General features: G+C 44.2%; 2 protein-coding genes across 2 annotated transcripts in view; one reads left to right on the plus strand and one right to left on the minus strand.

Moving 5' to 3' along the window:
* Window positions 1-7,480, minus strand: part of UBAP1 (ubiquitin associated protein 1) — a 36,683-nt gene extending 29,203 nt beyond the window's left edge. The window contains exon 1 of the mRNA XM_082075690.1: window positions 7,323-7,480. The gene's annotated coding sequence lies outside the window, so the exon portion shown is untranslated. The remainder of the gene's footprint in view (window positions 1-7,322) is intronic.
* Window positions 7,481-9,351: 1,871 nt separating this feature from the next.
* DCAF12 (DDB1 and CUL4 associated factor 12) overlaps window positions 9,352-20,043 on the plus strand; it is a 33,635-nt gene continuing 22,943 nt past the window's right edge. The window contains exons 1-2 of the mRNA XM_082075713.1: window positions 9,352-9,628; window positions 10,342-10,596. Coding sequence (XP_081931839.1) covers window positions 9,545-9,628; window positions 10,342-10,596 — 339 coding nt within the window. The 5' untranslated portion in view covers window positions 9,352-9,544. The remainder of the gene's footprint in view (window positions 9,629-10,341; window positions 10,597-20,043) is intronic.

Consider the following 20,043-nt stretch of genomic DNA (forward strand, 5'->3'; position numbering starts at 1 on the left):
TTATGTCAGGAACATAGAGAGCAAAGTCCAGAAACTCACAAGGTACTGGGTGATCGGACATGTGACAGACATGTGCACAATTACAAGCCTCCCAATGATAAAAGTGTATGAAGACTGAACTAGAGCTGCATGCTCAAATGGAATGGAAAATGTGAAAGAAACCATAGCCATAAAAAGATACCACTTTCAGATGCAATATAGAAGGTGACAGCATATGCCAGGAATTGAACACCCTTATAGACACACTCTTCATTCATTACCATTCCCCTAAGCAGAAAGTAATTTTGCAAAATACCCCTTATACTATCAGAATCACCTAGTTCTTTCACAAGACTTCAAAAGAAAGCTGTCAGGCACTCAACCAGCAGTAAAACTATCCCTCTTCTGCAGGTATGAGGAGCAGGGCACAAAACTGAAGCAGTTTGCCCACAGTCATCCAGCTCAGCCAGTAATAAAGCCAAAATAGAACTTGTATTTCTTGAATCTCAAATCCACAGCTACCCCAGGAACGTCACTACCCTCTCTCAAGTTTGGACCAATATATTTTTTTTCTCTATCAAATCACTCTTATTCCGCTTTCCATCTAACTATAAAAACCTTAAGGATATTCTTCTGAACTGAAAATACAAAATTTGATTTAGTCGAAGCTTTATTTCTAAGTTACTGCTTAAAATTCATTTAAGTCTGCTATTTTGTTCTATACTATATATCCAGTCTCGATCAGTGGTACAACCCTTTTTCCTGCAGATAAGAAACTTCTGTAGCAGCTATAGTAATGAATGCAACTCCTGAAACATTTAATGAATAAGTAAACAGAAACAGCTCATTCTATGTGCAGAAGCAGCTTTCAGAGATGCATTAGCTTCATTTCCTCTGGATGTTTTGACAGATCTGACTCAGCTTCAGCAATCTAGCCTTACTTCTATTTTATAGCCAGACACCAGCAGGTTGCTGGATGAGATTGCCCCATGACTACCCAGCAGCCATACCCACCGCTCTTCCGCTCCAAACGTCAGACTGGCAACAATACAGGACCGCAAACAGTATAGGGATCTGTCTCAGTGGACTATCACTGCTGTGGCAAAGCAGCAAGATACGTTTTTTAAAGAAGCAAAGCAGAAACAGTAGAGGTTGACCATTCCTCAACTGAGATGTCAGATTTTCTTCTGAAACCTGAAAATCAGATGCCGTCCACCTCTTTTATAATCCATATATTTGCTTAAATCCAGCTTACTTTAGCAAATCAAACCAGTGCTGCCTAAAGACAGAACAGGAGCATCACATTTACATTCCTGTAGTAACATCAAATTACGGGAGAACTACATCTTGAAGAAGGCTTGTAGTAAAATGAATACACAACTTCTCTCTTTCCCTTCAAGGTGGGAGAGAAGACCTTTACATTATTCAGTATACTCAATTTATTCACAGTACAGCTAGATCCCTGCACTAAATACTGGTGTATTTCAAGAGTTCACTGCTTTAGGAGAGGGGAGAGAAGGCACAGGGAGAGGGCAGAACTTCTTCATCAGTCCAGTATCACAACACATACAGAACACCCAGTAGAGAAGCTTGGGTATGAAAAGGATGACATTTTTATGTCACACAAACAGATGTGATAGCCATTCTGTCAACAAAATGTGTATTTCTAGAGTCCATCACCAGCTCCAAAAGCAGCTGAGACCACCTAGCCACTCATGCCACACTAAAATTCTTCATCTTTGTCTACCTTCATTCACCTTGCATCTCCTAATATACTTGTGGATTCTTTAAGCCATATTTATTAGGCTTTTCCAGCTGAAAATCTTCATGTAGAAGACATTACAGAACATAACAGTATCACACTTATGTCCACACTGGAAGTTGTTAGATCCAGAAAAATTCAATAGTGTTAGTTAAAAACAACAACCTCTTCACTGTCTTTGTTTGCATTTTCCTTGCAAATAAATTACATTACTAAGCACAGGCATTCAGTGGTTGAGGAGTACTTTATAACCTTTTCAGCAGCTACTGAAAGATTTCCAGGTAAGTCAAGAAAAATCATGTACCAAACTCCCTTATACAAACAAGAAGGAAACCTGTAACTGCAGGCATTTTGAAAACTGCTCCTTGCTAAGACACTAATCAGAATCTAGCAATTGTTCTTCCACAGAGTTCACTGGCTTAAAAGAATTGAATTTGTGCAAGCACGAGACTCCTTACCAGCTGTGGGAGTCCCAAAATGTGTCTCCCCCGCAACTGAAAGTCTGACAGTTCTTCGGATTAAAACAGTTACACAAATAATTTGGCTGATTATAGCTTGACAAAAAAATTTTCTTACCCAAATATTTGCTTTAAGTTATTCCTCAGAATAGTATCTGGAAGATGCTTCAAGCAGTTACATGCTCAGTTGTAAAAGTAATTGACAGTACAGAGCCCTAGCAGCCAATAACAGCTTGATTAGATTTATAAGGAGCTCATAAACCTCAGAGGCATATAATACAGAAACGTGTTCCCCCAATTCTTTATGGTTCATGACCACCCAAAGTGCCAAGTTACTTTTTACTACTACAATTTTTCCATTCATTTTTGTTTGCAAAACTCCAACTCACACTTAAATTAAGGGGATACATTCACTTACTCATCGCCCCTCTTCCCAATAAAAAACCTAGAGGTACTTTCTGAAAAGCACAATAACCTGCTTTTTGTACTGTTATGAACACAGCAAGCAAAATGAAACTCAATCTTTCAGGTTTTTTTTCTACCAAGATATCAAACAGACTGGCAACAACTGCTTGTGGTGACCTAATACTTAATTAAAAGATTAAGAACACATTCTTTGCTCAGAAAGTATACAGCATAAAGCTTTTCTACCCATTTTTGCCACACATAATTTTATTCCAGATGATTGTGATTTTATTCATATAAACTCCCTTTCCTACTAGATATGTCTCCGATATTTCTATTTCATATTATTATACATTACTGTGCAAGGATACCACATGACAGTATTAGTCATTAGGGTGGAACCCAGTGAGGTTTTCTTGTATCAGAAAAGGAAATACATATGCTTTAACAATTACTTTGCAGAGTGCTTACAAACAAGGAGTCCAGCTTTATTCTAGAGTTCAGAACTGATGAGGCAAATCAAGTTGAACACATACGCACATCTCTATGTCTAGATTAGGCACAGTGCTAACATTTGACATAACACACATACTCTTAGAAATCCAACCTCACAAACTCAGGGAATAAACCTCACCAGTCATTTCAGCCACAGCTTCACCTTCTGCTAACCTAGCGATGTCTAGTGGTGCAAGCAAACATGTACATTATATGAAAGATTTAATTTAAGACCTTTCATAATCTAGCAGACAGTCATCATGAATGCTGATCTCCAGCAACATAGACCAGAATAACTAGGAGCTCACAACTCTATTACTAGTTTCCATTATACTATCAATAGCTTAGTCGCTTTAGTATATTCATATTCAGACCATCTTCCAGCTGAAGAACTGTCTGCTTCTTAGATAGGACTCATGTTCTGATTTCCCCACTTAGGATGTTACTCTGGTGTAAGAGTTTCCAACACAAAGTGCAGCTGAGAAAATACAAGCTCAGAATTTCCATTTGAACTTGGTCAGTTAGCTAGAAACTGTAATGCTACTAATACAACATGGTATTTTGAACTAATCTACCTTGCCTTCTAGAAAATAAGATTTAAACCTAAGTCAGAGCCATGATATATTTCAGTGTTTCAAGTACACTGCAAGCTTAAAAGATTCTGAAAAGACCTGGTAGCCTTCAAAGAGGGAAAAACAAAACAAAACCCAAACAAACAAAAACAAAACAACAACAAAAAACCCAAAACAACTACAAACAAACAAACAAAAAAACCCCACCAACTACAAACCACAACACAGACAATCAAGTCTGGACATACAAGCTGTTCTTCCAACCTTTCCCAGCCTCAGGAAAGACAGTGTTTCCTAACATCTACAAAAATGCCATACCAAAATTACCATACAAGAAGGACATGAAATAAATTTGATCATTCAGGAGAGGGAAAAATCCAGATGCTCAGTTCCTCTTAGATATCTCAATACAAGACACTACACTGACTGCAAAAGGTCATCAGGGACACAGAACATGAGCTTATTAAAACCAAGTCAGAGGGTCGAAGCATTAAGCAATGCACTTGCATACCAGAGAGGATTACCTACCTAAGCAGTTAACACAGAAAAACCGTGAGCGATCAACCGTAGAGTGGTACACACTGCAAGATCAATAGCATTGCCTTTGTACTTATAAGGGCAAGCACACACAATACAGGGAAGAGAAATCAACCTTTGATGCAGCCTAGAAGACCTACTTTTTCAAACAAGAGAGCTATTTATAATTTTTAAACAACCTTTCTTTGTATTTTCTTCAAACACCAGTTTTCCAAAACATCTTCCAGAGCTTTTCAATTACAGCTCTGTTAGACCTTTGCACTGACATTGATTTGAATTGCACTGGTCAGTTTCAAATAGATAGTAATGCCTTTAGGTGGAGATCCTTGTAAAATGACAGCAGAAGCTCTGGAGTTTATGACTGAAAAGACCACGTGTGATTACATTAGAAACAAAATGCCAGATAAGGCTGCGTAAGTTCTGTCTAACAAGTAAAACTAAATTTCTCACAGATCAATTTATCAAAATATTAAATCCAGCACCAACTGTAAAATACAAGAACACACTGATGTCAAAAATTTACATTACAGAGACTAGATATTGACAACAATGTTGAATGTCCTGAATTATCAATCCCTAAAGTTTGTGTGAGCAACAAAAAAACATAAGCTTACACAATTAAAAAGGAGGGGCAGTAAAGTGATGTTTTCTGTGGCATTATAGCACTTTGCCACCAGCACCAGCCAAAACAGCTCTGGCTGCCAGTGTGATCAAGTCAGATGAGGTGGCCTGCTGAGCTGGCCCAGAAACAGGACTCTTAGTTTGCTAGTTAGAGATTTTTGTCTCAGGACAATAAGTGCTGGGCACTGCAAAACACCATGTGAACAATGGAGATTGAGCTCTTGCACGTGTCTTTTTGATGATTTTTCATAATTAAGATTTTTCTATCCACCAACATATACTATAAAGCAAGTCTCCCACCTGATCAATATATTCTCTACACTGATCAGTATATTCTCAAAATATTCTGAAAACAAAAGTTCAACTGATTAAACTATCATTTATGTATTCACATATCTTACACCTGAGATTTTTTTGCTTTTTACCCTTTGAAGCTTCAGGTAACAGTTTCAGCTTTCACTTGACTTACGCAGTGTCTGATCTTGGTAGAAGCAACTTCCTGCCTAGACCCTTTGCTCCACAGTGCACTCACAGAGGAAAAAAAGAACTATCAGGCTTGCAGGCCAGACATAGGTGGTGAGACAGGAAAAGCGCAATCACTTTCAGTTTTGTTTCTCAAACGACAAGCTTGCAAAAACTAAGATTAAAGACTACATTTTTTCTCTCCCCCATCCTTAGAATTGAAGTTTTGCCTGAAAGGCTTGAGTCACCCAATTACAATGGCGATCTAAAGCATTGCTGCCACTTCAGAAACACAGCTTTGCACATACAGAAAACTGAAGTCATTAAGTATCAGTACTGCCATGGCACTGCAATCTAACACCATCCTGCACATGCAAAAAGTGCCATTCTCTGAGGATGACATAAGAAGGAAGGGGAAGAAGAGGTCTAGTTGCAGTACCATCTCTTCCTCCTTTTCCTGATCTCACTAGGTCAGAGCTGGAGTAAGATTCCCCCAGCCAAGCTCCCAGGAAAGCCTCTAAACCCTGTGACAGGCTGTGAGATGCAGCATGCCATCTATCAGCAGCACAGCCACTGAAATTACATCACCAGGCACAACTCAGTTGCTCCTTCATTCGGCAATACTCTCTTGTCATTTGGGAATATCCAGTTCAAAGTGCTCAAATTTGACATTAATACATGATGGCAGCTATATCAGTTGTGCAGCCAAGTGCCAGAGTCTACCTGCTTATCTCTGTTCTAATGAGACAGCAAAAATGTCACAAGAGTTCTGTAAGACTATTTTATTTACTTGTTTGGAATTTTCAAGTTATGTGAGGAATAAAAATACTTGATAGGGTGATTACTCATTTCCATCTATTGTGATCTCTTTTAGTAATTAAAAAAATACAGCAATCCTAATTTTCCCTTTAAAATGATAGATTTTGAGCTATCAAAACTCAGGAAGACAGTTCTTGAATTATACTAAATAGCTTAAAAAAATGTTAAATGTTTTACATCTAGTAAGCACTGAGCAAACAGAACACAAGGCATTATCGGGAAGTTAAAAGCTACAAAACTAAAGTTCTTATATCAGTCTCTAAATCCATGGTATGTCTGCATCTCAAACACTGACAACGATATGATCCTCTTCCTCACCGAAAAGCAGAATAGCTAACTGGAAAAGATCCAGAAACAGACATTAAGCACAAACAGAGATGTGGAGGGCTACAACCCATTAAGTAAACATGATTTTGGTTCTTCAGCCCACAAGAAGACACAAAGATTTAACACATTAGAACTCTAAAGTCACGAGCAGCACAGGGAAGATGAGTAGTATAGTTTTAACAACATAAGAGCCAGAAATCAACAAATTACCTGAAGGTAAGCTTGACAAAAAACATACACGCATCCTCCCAAACAAAAACAGGTATCTCGGTTCTCCACAGATTTAGTTACTGTGGGGAGGAACTTCCTCCCAAATATCATGGACACTAACTGTTCACTCAGCTTTCAACAGCAATTAGCTCTTAGAAGGCATATTCATCAAGGGTTATTAAGCAGAAAGGTATTCCCTTGACTCAGGCAGGCCCCAAACCAGCAGGAAAGCAGGAGAGGGCAGGGAAAGCAGTGTCACTGCCCCCGGGTCCAGCCCAGGACAAAGCACCAGGACCCTGACCCTCTGAGCCGGCCCTGTGGGCTCTCACCTCCATTAAACGCCCCCTTCCAGAGCGGTACCGAGAGGCCGCGCAGCCGGAGCGACGCCACACGCCGCGGCAGCGCCCCCGGCCCGCTCCCCTCCGGGGCCGGGACAGCGGCCCCCGGGCCGCCTGCCCCACCCCGAGGGACCAACGGCCCCGCTGCCGCTCCTTCGCATCTGCTGAATCACAGCCAGGGCGCAGACGGTCCCTCACCCCGGACCAGGAGAAGCGGCGGCGAAGTCTGGGCCCGGCGGAGGGCGCAGGGAGCGGCCAGCTGCGCCCCCCCTGCCCAGGCCCCGCTACCGGGGGAACCAGCACACTCACCCCTGCCCCTTCCCGACCCGCTCGTTACCTGCGCGGCGCCTGGCGGCCCCCAGCTGGCGGCTCTGGCTATCCCTGCGGTCGCTGCCCGCCGCCTGCCCCTACGAAATCCGCGCCGCGTCGCCACATCCGCGGCCGGGCGACGCCATCTTGTCTACCTGCCCTCTGCCTCACCGCCCCGGCGACGCGCTGGCGTCACGCCGCGGTGACGTCACCCCAGCGATGAGAGGGGCGGGGCTGGGCCGGGAGCCACGCCTTTTTCCGCCGGAGGCGGGGCGGACGGGCGGGTCGTTGTGGCAGCCGCGGGTGTGTCCGCTGGGGTCCTCGGCATCTCCTGCCCCGCATAGCCACGGCATCTTCCGGGGGCTGCACGGAGGCGCTGCCATTCGCACCGTGTGTGATATAAAGGTGTTAGAGAGTGTCCAGAAAAGAGCTGTGAAGTTGGTGAAGGGTTTGGAGAGAAAGCAGTATGAGGAGCGGCTGAAATCACTTGGTTCGTTCAGCCTGGAGAAGAGGAGGCTGAGGGGAGACCTCACCACTGTTACAGCTTCCTCACAAGGAGAGGAGGGGTGGGGGCTGATCTCTTCCCTTTGGTGACCAGTGACAGAACCCGAGAGAATGTCAGGAAGATGTGTCAGGGGAGGTTCAGGTTGGACATTACAGAAAGGTTCTTCACCCAGAGGGTGCTGGACACTGGAACAGGGTCCCCAGGGAGGTGTCCCAGCCCCAAGCCTGACAGTGTTCAAGGAGAGACTGGACAATGTCCTCAGACACACGGTGTGAACTGTGGGGTTGTCCTGTGCAGGGACAGGAGTTGGACTCGATGAGTCTTGTGGGTCCCTTCCAGCTCAGGACATTCTGTAATTTCACCCCATGTGCCTCTTCCCTCAGAAGCCTCGACCTCCTCAACACCCATCCTGCTCCCCTTCTTGGGGGACCTGCCCGCCACGGTGCGCCAGGTCACAGTGCTCGGCCCCTCGTGCACCTTGGGCAAGGGGTCTTCAGCCTTCTGAGAGTGTCTTGGTCAAAATGAAGGGGTTTTGTCCAAAACACAGGTGAAGGTTGTGTGTGTGCGAGGAGGATGTGGAGAGGGGTAAATTGTGGTAAATCATGGCTGAAAATGGCCGAACTAGAACTATCTCTTGGGCTTTTTATCCTCGGAGGAAGCTGGGCATCCTGTGAGGTTCTTTTACAGTAGTTTCGTTTGCTGTTTGGGTTTTTTGTTTTGTTTTGTTTTTTTTCAGTTTGGCTTTTCACAACACCCCTTTCTTTGAGGTTTGTTAGATGAAAGCACACACACACACAAAAAGCTTAAAAGAAATGTGTTATTTATCAGGAAAACACAATGTTTACCAATTTAATGTGACTTGAGGTGCCAGAGAGTTTCAAGCAGTCACGAGCTGCCTGTTCTTGGAGTCTGCAAGTCAGATGTTTCTGTCCTTCTCCTCATCCTCCTTTTCTCTGCAATGTCACTTGCAAAACAACAATAATTTGGTTTGGGTTATTCTAATTTTTGCCTCCCTAAGCATAGGAAAAAGTGCACATATGAGCTACGTGGACATAAGAAAAAGCATACACCCACTCACAATAGTTTTAAAGCGGCATAATTAAATAAAATTATTCTATATGCCCTTTCATCCAGCTCTAATAAGGGAGTTTCCTCACGGAACGGGGCATCCCAATGTGTAACCAAACCGCCCCACTGTGCACCGGAGCCCCGTGCCCACTCGGAGAAGTCGGTGACAAAGCGACGCTTCTTGTCGGCCAAACGGCTTCTCCCCTCTGGGCATCGCCCGCCAAGCCTCGGTTGCTCGAAAATAAAGAATAAAGAAAATAAAGAAAGAAAAGCTCCAGCCGCTGCCGAGTCCGGCGGGGTGCGGTAAGGCCTCCGCCCCGCCAGGGGGCTCCGCCCCGCCCTAATGGGAGCCCCGTTGCCTTGGCAACCGCGAACGGGGCGGTGCAGCTCGCCACCCTGCCCCCTTCAGTTGCTAGGAAACGAGGCTCTGGGGCGGGGCTGGGGAGCGGCCGCAAAGGAGCGACGTCGTAAAAAAAAAAAAAAAAGAAAAAGAAAAAAAGGAGTCCCGGGGAAAATGTCGTGAAGCGCGGCCGGCGGGGCCTGCGGCGGAGAGTGACCGGGACCGGCGCACCGCTCTTATATGCCCCGTCCCCTGGCGGCCGCTTCCCACTCCTGCTCCATGTGGGGCCCGGGCCGGGCTCACGGCCTCTCCTCCTCTTCCTCCTCCTTCTGCTACTATGGCCCGGAAAACAGTTAGCAGGAAGCGGAAAGCGGCGGCCGCCGCCGCCGCGGCGGGGCCCGGGGGACCCCAGGGGGAGCAGGTAGGGTGAGGGGTCGGGGGGAGGTCGGGGAAAGCCCTTGTCCCGGGAGCGGGGTAATTTCCGGTTTCTGGGTGTAACCCTGGCCAGGTGTGTCGTGTCCAGGTGCCCGGCTGGGGCGGAGGGCGGGGGATGTGCCCGGGAAAGGTGTTACGGCGGGGGGTGGGAGCAGCCCCGGCCCCGGAGCGATACAGCGGCCGTTCCCCCACTCGCTGCCCCACAGGGTGTCCTCGTACGTGCCTCCCCCCGCCCCCCACCGGGCGCTGCTCCCGTTGGGTTCAGCCGTTCGGGCCGTAACCGCCGGGTCCCGCCGCCCCGCCGGGCTGCGCGATGCTGCGGGGCGACCCCCGGCCGGGCCGGAGGAGGCCGGTGAACAGCGCGGTCGGTACCGGGCGGACCCCGCCGTGTCACCCCCCAGCCTTCGGGCTGCCCTCTGCTTTTTGAAGTGCTGCTCGGGTTCCTCTCGGTTCTATAGGCGTCCCAAGGGTGCCGAATCGCTCCGAGCTGTTTTTAACACTGTTACTTCTTTAGTTAATACACATGATTATTTTATGTTGTTGAAGGCTTTATTAGCATTCCCGAGTTGACCATTGTGTACAATATCCTGTAGATAGTTTGGAAGACTTCGATATTTTGCTGAGAGTATCTCTGAACGGTCGTGTCTTATATTTGTTCTAGTTGCTCTATCTAATTTCCATGGGTTTTTATCTCCACAGTATGGGTGGGATCACTCAGTTCACAAAAGGAAAAGACTCTCCCCAGTAAAAAGGTCTCTGGTGTACTACCTGAAAGGTAGAGAGGTCCAGATGCAGAATGAGTCCAGCTATCACCACCTGTTACACGGATATGCAGCCCAGCAGCTTCCCAGCCTCCTGAAGGAGAGAGAATTCCACCTCGGAACCCTCAATAAAGTGTTTGCCTCCCAGTGGCTGAACCACCGACAAGTGGTGTGTGGGACAAAATGCAACACAGTAAGTGCCACCTCTCTGTTTCTCTTCCCTCTGTTAATTATTCCACCCCCACCCCAAATGGCACTTACCGTAATCAAAGTATGTAGAATGCCAAGGAAAATATTAGGACGTAATTAGGAGCAGAGCCAAAATCGCGCATTATTAATTTTGAATGAAGGTGATGGTTCTCATCTGAAACTGATGGCTGTGAACCTGAAAACAAGGCACAGGTTCTGCCTGACCTGCGCAGAGCGCTTCACATTTGTATGTGGGATGGGGAGCAGCAGTGGGGCTGGATGTTCCTCCTTGTCCTGCAAATGGAAAGTTAAAGTAATGTCACTGGCTTTGCTAAGTGGTTGTTGTCATGGCTGGCAGAAGTTGCTAGTAAGACTCATTTTCATTATGAAGGGTCTTAAACGGTTTGGTTTTATGTGTGGTTCCATGCTGATCATTTTGAAAAGCTGCTACAAAACTAAAGGCTGTGGTTGAACTCCAGATATTTGTCAGAGTAGCTAGAAATGTTCCAAGCTTAAAAAATTAATTTCAGACCTTCAGGATTATTTGTTGCTTGCTCACTTAGTGATATTTTTCGCTTTAAGTCTGCTTTCAGTGTTCAAATAATTTCTCTTGTTTATGTAACTTTATATGCTTCAGCAAAAACTGAAACTTCTTTAGACTCTTAATATTCCCCTATAATATTTCAAATCCAAAACATCACTTTAAAATAACCTCTTATGTGATTAATAAATGCAGGAGTTCATACTACTTAGGAAATATTCGAACTGTCGGAATTAGTAGCCCAATTTCATTAGCTGAGGTTGCAATTTCATGTACAAAGTTCTGATAGAGTTAGTGCCAAATCCCACATTTGTTCTTTCCAAGTTGCTTAGTGCCATAGAAATAAGTCAGGCATTGTGAGGAATGTATAGGTCAAGCTGCTCATAAACCTCCAAGTATATCAGTTGCTGTGGTTGTTTCTTTGCCTCGTGATTTTTTTTTTTGCACAGAAGCCATGCTCGGTGGTCTGACTCGCAAGGGACAGTGGTATTTTTGTCTTCATTTCAGATATTCTGTTGTTAAGCATAGTTACACAGCAGGAGGCTTTCCTGCGGTAGCTCTTAAGAGGCAAGGCCTAGTTGTATAAACAAAACAGTCTCTTAACAGGAATAAGCTTAAGATAGGATCTTTCTGCCTTCTTTCTCCACCTGTGTTCATCATTTCGGCCAGTCAGCAGCCAGCACTGTGCATGGAACAGTTTACAGGAGACAAACTCCTGCTGAAACACAAGCTCTTGAAAATCTTGCTTACTCTAGCAAGATCACTGCGTGTTTTATAGAGCTGGAACGATTTTGCTGTGTTCTGTAGCTTCTGTAGTTCCAGCACTGCTGCAGTGAAGATAAATGGACAAGTGCGTTGTTAACGCAACCTTGCAGAAAATTGTTTGGACCAAACAATCATGGAACTGAAGAGGGATTCAACCATATTGTTGTTCCCACTGCATACACAGTGTGTGCTTCCACAGCTAGACCTAATGTGGACCTTGTCTTTTACTAAGCAAAATGTAACGATTACGGAAAAAGTAATTGTGAAAAACTGTGTATGAGTTAAGAATACTGTAATAGCTTTAGTTTGGTTGCTCTGTGTTCACATTTGAACAAGTAGAGTGTTAGACTCTACACTCTAATTATAAGATTTTCTCTCTCGTCTCCTGAGTAAGCAACCTAAAAAGGAGAATTTCTTTGCTGATTCTCATATGTTGAAGATGTGGCATTTAAGTTGGGAGTAAATCTAAAACAGCTTGGCTGATTTCAATGGGGTTTGCTGCATTGTAGTTGCATATAATTGAAGTTAATACAACAGAAAAGTATAAACCGTAGCACTCATTTTAATCAAAGCTTGAATGTCACACTGAAAGCTTTTAGCATTTAATTTATAAATTGCCCTTGGCTATGCCATGCCAGAAGGATTCACGGTTTTTAATAAGTAAACAAAAATACACTCCTGTCATTGAGAAGTAAGTTTGCTTTTAGTCACTTGACAGTACTTGTCACTATAAACACTGAATAGAATATGGAGCTCTCTGTTAACTGCTCATTTTTGATGAGGGTTATAGCTTGTTTAATTATTTGGGGTAACTTTTTATCCTTCAAAATATCCATGGGTATGGTTGTGTATGTGAAATAACTTTATTGTTCTCCAGTGGATCCAGGTGCTCCCAGTTGGTCAGCTGTGAATCAAGTATTTGAGTTTCTTAAAGGTGCATGCCTTTTCAGGTAGATTTCAAATTATGTAACCTATATAAACATTCAAGTGTCTAAAAATTCAAAGATCATCACCAGGTCTTTACTGAGTCAGGATTCTTGTTTGCAAGAACCTCCTAGACTGGAATGAGCTACTTAATGATTTTCAGATTCAAATGAATGAGCAGGAAAACCTCTGAGAGGTGCAGATGTTTAGGGTGTGTCACCTCGGCATCTAAATTGCCAAAGGCTGATGCTGAGAGATCTCAGAAGAAGATACTGTCTGTAATCAGTGCCTTCTGTTCAAACTTCCCAGAGAAACTTCGAGACTTACGTAGGAGACAAGGTTACAGCAAACAAAATCAGTGAACAGGAGATTGCTGAAGTTTGGTGTGGTGTGGCTGGTTTTTTTGTTTGGTTGGTTTTGTTTTATTTTATTTTTTTTTACCGTTTTCAGGAAATGACCAAGACTTCTTTTTCTTCCCTTAGTTCTGTGTATTTGTTCACGACATACTTCTTTTGCTGATTGTGAAGGTGAGGATGAAAAAATACAAGAGCTGTAAATCATTCCCTAAATACAAGAACTGTATTAGTTTCCAGTTCCTTGAGAATATAATTGCCTCAAATATTTTTTTGGCCTTTTTTTTTTTTTTTTTCCTGGGCAGGCCTGATGGATATATTTACATTTATAAACTTGCTTACTGAATGCTCTTTTCTGGTTTCTCAGGTGGCTCTTCCAAGGCATGAAAGGGTTGCTTTCTGAATGCTAGCTGATACCTTTCCTTCCTCTGGTAGATTCATCTGTTGCTTTGGATGCCCTGCTGTAAATCACCAGCTCTTTTTTCCTCTCAGAGACTTGTAATTTGTTCAAGAGATCCCATGTCTGTTCTGTACATCTTGTACAAGTAGAACCTAGTCTTGTAGACCTGGGATTGTTGTGGTGAGAATACAATGCACAGTTACTCCTCCATCCAGGAATATGGACTCTATGGGTAAAATAATTTCCATTTGCTTTGCACATTCACGTGTCTTCTGGCTTTGCACATGTAATGAAGAATCAAGAAGACTGCTCATTTCTGATCCCATGGAGGGAATGAGAAGTCATGCTCCTACAGTTTGTAACTCAAAGTCCACTGAACGGTGAGCGAAACTCAGTGTAAATAAACCTCTGATGCCTGTACCTGGCACTTGCATTCACCCTTTTTATTAGTGGCTTGTGAGTAAATACCCAGGTGTTCCTTTTTATCTCAGGATTATTTGGTTTTCAGTCAACTGCATGCAATACCCGTGTCTGCCTTCGGAGCCTGGTGCTTTCTGTGCCAGGTATGGTGTGCGTGGCAGAGATGCCCTTTAGCAGCTGAAGTCTCTCACTTCTCCATCCATTGCCATCTGTTGACACGTGTTAGCTGTCTACCAGCCTCTTGAAATCAAACGTAGAGGGCATGACACACATAAAAACTGACAAATGTGATTTTGGCAGTGAACAATTTCAATGACATCAAAGTGTGTGCCTGTTAGCTAGTAGAGCTTCAGTTTCATAGCAAAGTGGAGTATCTGATTGCATGGTCTTTGGAAATGTGAATTCAGAGTGAGTCAACTCGCTGGCTGCTTTTACTGCTACTCACTTCTTAGATTCTTTATATTTTGGATTATTCCTCTTCGTGCTCTTTCAAGGAGGATATTTAAGGCCGTTACCCACTTGCGTCACCTGTACTGTGCAACCTGTGAGTAGGTTTTGTACTACGATTAGTGCATGTTAGTGCATGGCTGATGTACTTGCCAAGCCACTCTCCATGATATCTGAGAAGTCGTGGCCATCAGCTGAAGTCCCTAGTGACTGGAAAAAGGGAAGCATCACACCCATTTTTAAAAAGGGTAGAAAGAAAGACCTTGGGAACTACCAACCTGTCAGCCTCACTTCTGCACCTGGGAAGATCATGGAACAGATCCTTCTAGAACCTTTGCTGAGGCACATGGAGGACAGGGAAGAGATTTGAGACAGCCAGCACAGCTTCACCAAAGGAAAATCCTGCCTGACCAACCAAATGGCCTTCTATGATGTAGCGACTACATCGGTGGACAAAAGGCAGGGCTATGGATGTCATCTGTATGGACTTTTGTAAAACCTTTGACATGGTCCCCCACAACATCCTTCTCTCTAAAACGGAGAGATATGGATTTGATGGGTGGACTGTTTGGTGGATGAGAAGCTGGTTGGATGGTCGCACCCAGAGAGTAGTGGTCAATGGCACAATGTCTGGATGGACACTGGTAACAAGTGGTGTCCACGAGGGTCCATATTGAGACCAGTACTGTTTAATATCTTCATCAGTGACATAGACAGTGGGATCGAGTGCACTCTCAGCAAAGTCTGCAGATGACACCCAGCTGAGTGGTGCAGGTGACACACCTGAGGGACAAGATGCCGTCCAGGGGGACCTGGACAAGCTTGAGAAGTGGGTCCCTGTGAACCTTATGAGGTTCAACAAGGCCAAGTACAAGGTCCTGCACCTGGGTCAGGGCAACCCCTGGTATTAATACAGACTGGGGCATGAAGGGATTGAGAGCAGCCCTGCTGAGAAGGACTTGGGGGTGCTGGTGGATGAAAGATTGGACATGAGCCGGCAATGTGTGCTCACGGTGCAGAAGCCAATTGTATCTTGGGCTGCATCACAAGGAGCATGTCCAGCAGGTGGAGGGAGGTGATTCTGCCCCTCTGCTCTGCTCTGGTGAGACCCCACCTGGAGTCCTGTGTTCAGCTCTGGAGCCCTCAGTACAGGACAGACATGGACCTGTTGGAGAGGGGCCAGAGGAGCCACAGAAATGATCCGAGGGCTGGAACAGCTGTTGTGAGGACAGGCTGAGGGAATTGGGGTTGTTCAGCCTGGAGAAGAGAAGGCTTCAGGGAGACCTTATTGTGGCCGTTCAGTACGTAAAGGGGTTCTGTGAGAAAGATGGGGCCATACTTTTTAGCAGGGCCTGTTGCACTAGGATAAGGACTGATGGTTTTAAACTAAAGGAGGGGAGATTCAGCTTAGACATGTGGAAGACATATTTTACAATGAGGGTGGTGAAACACTGGCCCAGGTTGCCCAGAGAGGTGTTTGATGCCCTATCCCTGGAGACATCCCAGGCCAGGCTGGATGGGGCCCTGAGCAACCTGATCTAGTTGCAGATGTCCTTGCTCATTGCAGGGGGGTTGGACTAGACGAGCTTTGAAGTTCCATTTCAACCCAAACTATTCTGTGATTCTGTGTTCAGATCTACACTGAAAAGGAGATGTACCAGTTCGATAGCTTAGTCTTTAAAGAGTCCATGTTTCTTTGGGGCTTGCCATATATTAGTTAATCTGTATTGCCATAGAACGGAAGAACCTTATGCCAGGCATTTTATGAGCATAGAAAGAGGAATGTTTACAATCTGAATAAAAGACAAGACTGAGAACTGTGAAAAATCAAACATTGTTACCCAGTGTCACCAGCAATACTGTTTGTGTAATGGCACTGTAACCATTGTCTTGCCTTTGTTTTGTTAGCAAAACCCCCAAATTTGTAGGAGAACAACTATGTCATTTTCTAGCTTGGCTGAGAGTGAAATTTTTACGACCAGCTTCAGCTGATCTGGAGTTGTGCTGTTCCAGAATGGGATGTTCCCACCTGCTCGTTCTTGCTGGCACTGATGTGCCCGTGGCTGGGGAGTCAGCTGGATCAGCTTGCTGCTTTGTGTTCGGATGGGTTTTCCTGTAGGGTCAGTTTTCACCTAATGCAGAGATGTTATCCAGCTTACGTTGCAGCTACCTGAGGACTAGTAGCTGTCACAAGGGTGGTGAGACTGGGTGGGTGAGGAAGAATCACATGGATTCTCAAAGGTTGGCTTAAGCCAATTGTGAAACTTAACCACAATCAATTCTCTCTCTTAGTGGCTCTGTTTTTAGCAAGGCAATGTGTTTGTCTTGGGCTTCTTTCAAACATTAGTGTGAATGACAAGATGTGCCTGTGATGTTTTGAGACCAGTATGTGAAGAGCTGGAGAGCAGTGCATATCGTGAGCCCTTCTTCCTGTGCGACGAGTAAGCACTCTCATGCAAGTTTCAAATCTACATCCATCCTGCTTGTGTAATAAAAACATGTAGTTCAAAGTAGCACCTTTTGCTTTTGTTCCAATTGATTTGTACAATCAGCTAAAAGATCAGGCTGCCTGTTCATCTGCTCTGTGTGCAGGGGTGGCAGCAGAGGACACCAGGGAGTCTACATGCTGTCTTGAAATGGCATTTCATAGGCCCATGTTTTAATATTACTGTATAAAGTCAATGCTTTCCATTAAAAATGCGTGGAAAGGAGTCGTACATTTAATGAATTGATACCTTTGGTTATTTTTTTTTTCCCATAAGCTGTTGTCTCCAAAAGGCAGATCAAGAAGTGGAAGCAGACATGACAGAAGAGCCTGCCAAACCGTTCTGCTGTCAGTATTGTGTGTAACAGAAGGGTAGATTTTTGCAGCTCAGGCTCTGGTCCTCAGATACTCGATTCCCGCAGCATTTACTTTTTGCAAGGTGATTAATTAAGTTTCCTAGTCAATGAAGTGAAGCAGTTTTTTTTATTAGTTTGATCATAAGCAGTTTTAAAAGGGGACAGCCACATAGAAGTTGTATGGGAGCCATTTGCGAAGATTACTTCTCACTACTTCTGCAAACCAAAATAAAAATAAGCATACAGCATGTAATCTCACGGGGTGTGAAAAGTAGGGCCAGATCTTAATAATTCACGGCTATGACAACTATAGTACCCAGCCATGGCTGTTTGCCTTGATCCTCGAGAGGTAGCACTGTTGTATGCTGTACCTCCGAATTGCTTTAAAAATAAGAGTGAAGATTAATTTCTTGCTGTCATGTCATCCAGCCTATTTCCTTGTTAGTACAAGGTTGTCCTGCAGAGAACGTGACAGCTGAGTTTTTCACAGATGAAGTGTGGTCCTTGGCCTTCTGACAGGTGGCCCAAGCAATCCTGACTTACTAAATTTGGCATGTTAAGTTATTTGGCACGCTAATGGCTAACATACTAGCAGGAAGAACTAAATTATCTGTAAAGCTTAAAAACAAGGGACAAATATGCACAGTTCACTGTCTGGAGGTTGGTGGGGGTTTACTGCATCCAGGAGAAGTTTTTGTGGATGATTTTTAGCTTCTATATGATGAGTAGCTGGGAAAGAAGTTCTATTCCTGCTTGAGATAAAGGAAAAAAAGAAGTCTAGTCCAGCTATGGGGGCTTGGGAAAGAGTCTTAGAGGCCAGGCTGCTTTGGAGTTATTTGCAGATGTATTGAAGGTACCAGTTTGGTTGGAGGAAGTAGGCCAATTTCTGTTTTTTTTTCTTTGAATTCGTCATTTTATACTGTGGTTTTGTCTCTACTTTATTAAAAGCAGTCAGATATTTTGTACTTTATTTACTGTAGTGTCTTTAAAACTCTTAAAGCAGTATTTAAATTTTCTGCATTCTTAGCTGGCTGCCTATCTTGCTTCTTAACATTTCTCCCTTTTTCAGCTTTAGAAGTGTCTAACTACTGTTTGGCTTCTCTTGGCTTCTGTTCTCTGTATTTAGAGGGAAAGTTTCTTGGTAATCAGTGGTGCAGTGTGAGCATCTGGCTTCCTGCCCTGTCCCAGGTGATGCAAGAGTCCTAGCATACGCAGACAGTGCTTGCTTATTTTATTCTAGGGTAGTGGTGGTTGTTTTTAAACTACCCACAGTGTGCCAAGTTCCTTACCAAGCAAGGGGAGAAGTTGCTGCTTAAAACTATACAGCTGAAACTACAAATCCTGTCCCTTAACCGAGTGAATTTTCCTGCCCAAAGGGCAGTTGCTGTTCTGCTTGAGGTAATACTGTGCAACCAGAGGAGATGTGAGGAAATGACAAAGCAATTCATGGGCTAAGGGTAGATGAGAGTAGGGTACAGCAGGTGAAAGTGCTGCAAAGAAACCATCTTATTGCTGCTTCTGAGAAAATCTTAGTTTTGAAACTTGTTATAGGAGAATGACGTCGAGGTTGAAGATCCAAGGGCAGAAATGCGAGGGTCTGACGCTTCAGCACTGTGTGTGTCAAAGTTCTTTACCTTTTCAGCCCGCTTAGGTTAGAGTTTACCTAAAGGAATTTTGCATTAGAGTGATCTTTATTAACCTTGTATCAAACAGGGATGTATGATAGTGTTGTCAGACTGGAGAATACGAAGGGTTTTTAATTTCAGTCCTCATACCTGTTGAGATGCTCTTTGAAGTGTGAGTCTCTTACAGCTGAAGCCCAATTTTCCTGAGTCTGTGGACATCCTGAGCTGTGGATGTGTTTTCCTAATTAGCACTTCTGTTGCCAGCTTTAGGACTTGCAGATGACACATGCAGGCCTTAATCTTAGCTACTTAAATGCTGAATTTGTGTTTTGTTTGTTTGTTTCTCAGTAGTTGGAGGAGGAGAGGGGAGGGAATCGTGTTTCTGCTGGAAGGAAGAAGGGGAAGGACAAGGGAGGATGAGAGGAGAGGGAATTACTGGTACTGATCCTATAGTGCAGGTGTTAATTTTCAGGGATGCGGTTAGGGCAGAGGGACTGCTGTGTGCATCGTGCTCTTACCAGCTGTCTCAGACAGTGAACTGCATTGTAAATTCTGGGAGAAGTGAGGAGTACCTCCCTCCTGCCCAGCTGCACTTCAGCTGTTGCCTGACCCCACACCTGTGTGCAGAACAAAGAACTAAACAGGAGAATTTAGTCCCTGTGGGAATAGTCATCTGTGCAAGACTGCTGCCTACTGAGGAATAGCCATTGTGGGTTGAAGGTAATGCAGAATTGTAGACACAACACAAGCATAATTCTAGACGCAACACAGAAATAGCAATGAACGGATTTCTGCTCTCTCTGTAGAGTGAGTTTACCATGCTGTGCCATAGTTAATCAGGTTTTGATTTGACATTAATATCTGCTAGTTCGGTACATCAAGAACAATATGCAGCTACACTTTCTTGGTCTGTGAGCAACTTGTACGTGTAACTTCTCCCTGAGAACCTCTGGCTTTCTCTTCCTCTAGGAATGTCTGACAAAGGATTTCAGAACAATTTATTTTAGGTGTGCATTTTTAAAATAACAATGGGTTTTCTTTTCTATTGCTGTTGCCTTCTCCATCTTCAGTTTACTTCCAGAGGCTTTGTTTATAGAAGGGACAAACTTAGGGAGGGGCATGGAATGGAATTTAA

The sequence above is a fragment of the Streptopelia decaocto genome, assembly GCF_964273445.1.
Source record: "Streptopelia decaocto genome assembly, chromosome: Z".
Lineage (NCBI taxonomy): Eukaryota > Metazoa > Chordata > Aves > Columbiformes > Columbidae > Streptopelia > Streptopelia decaocto.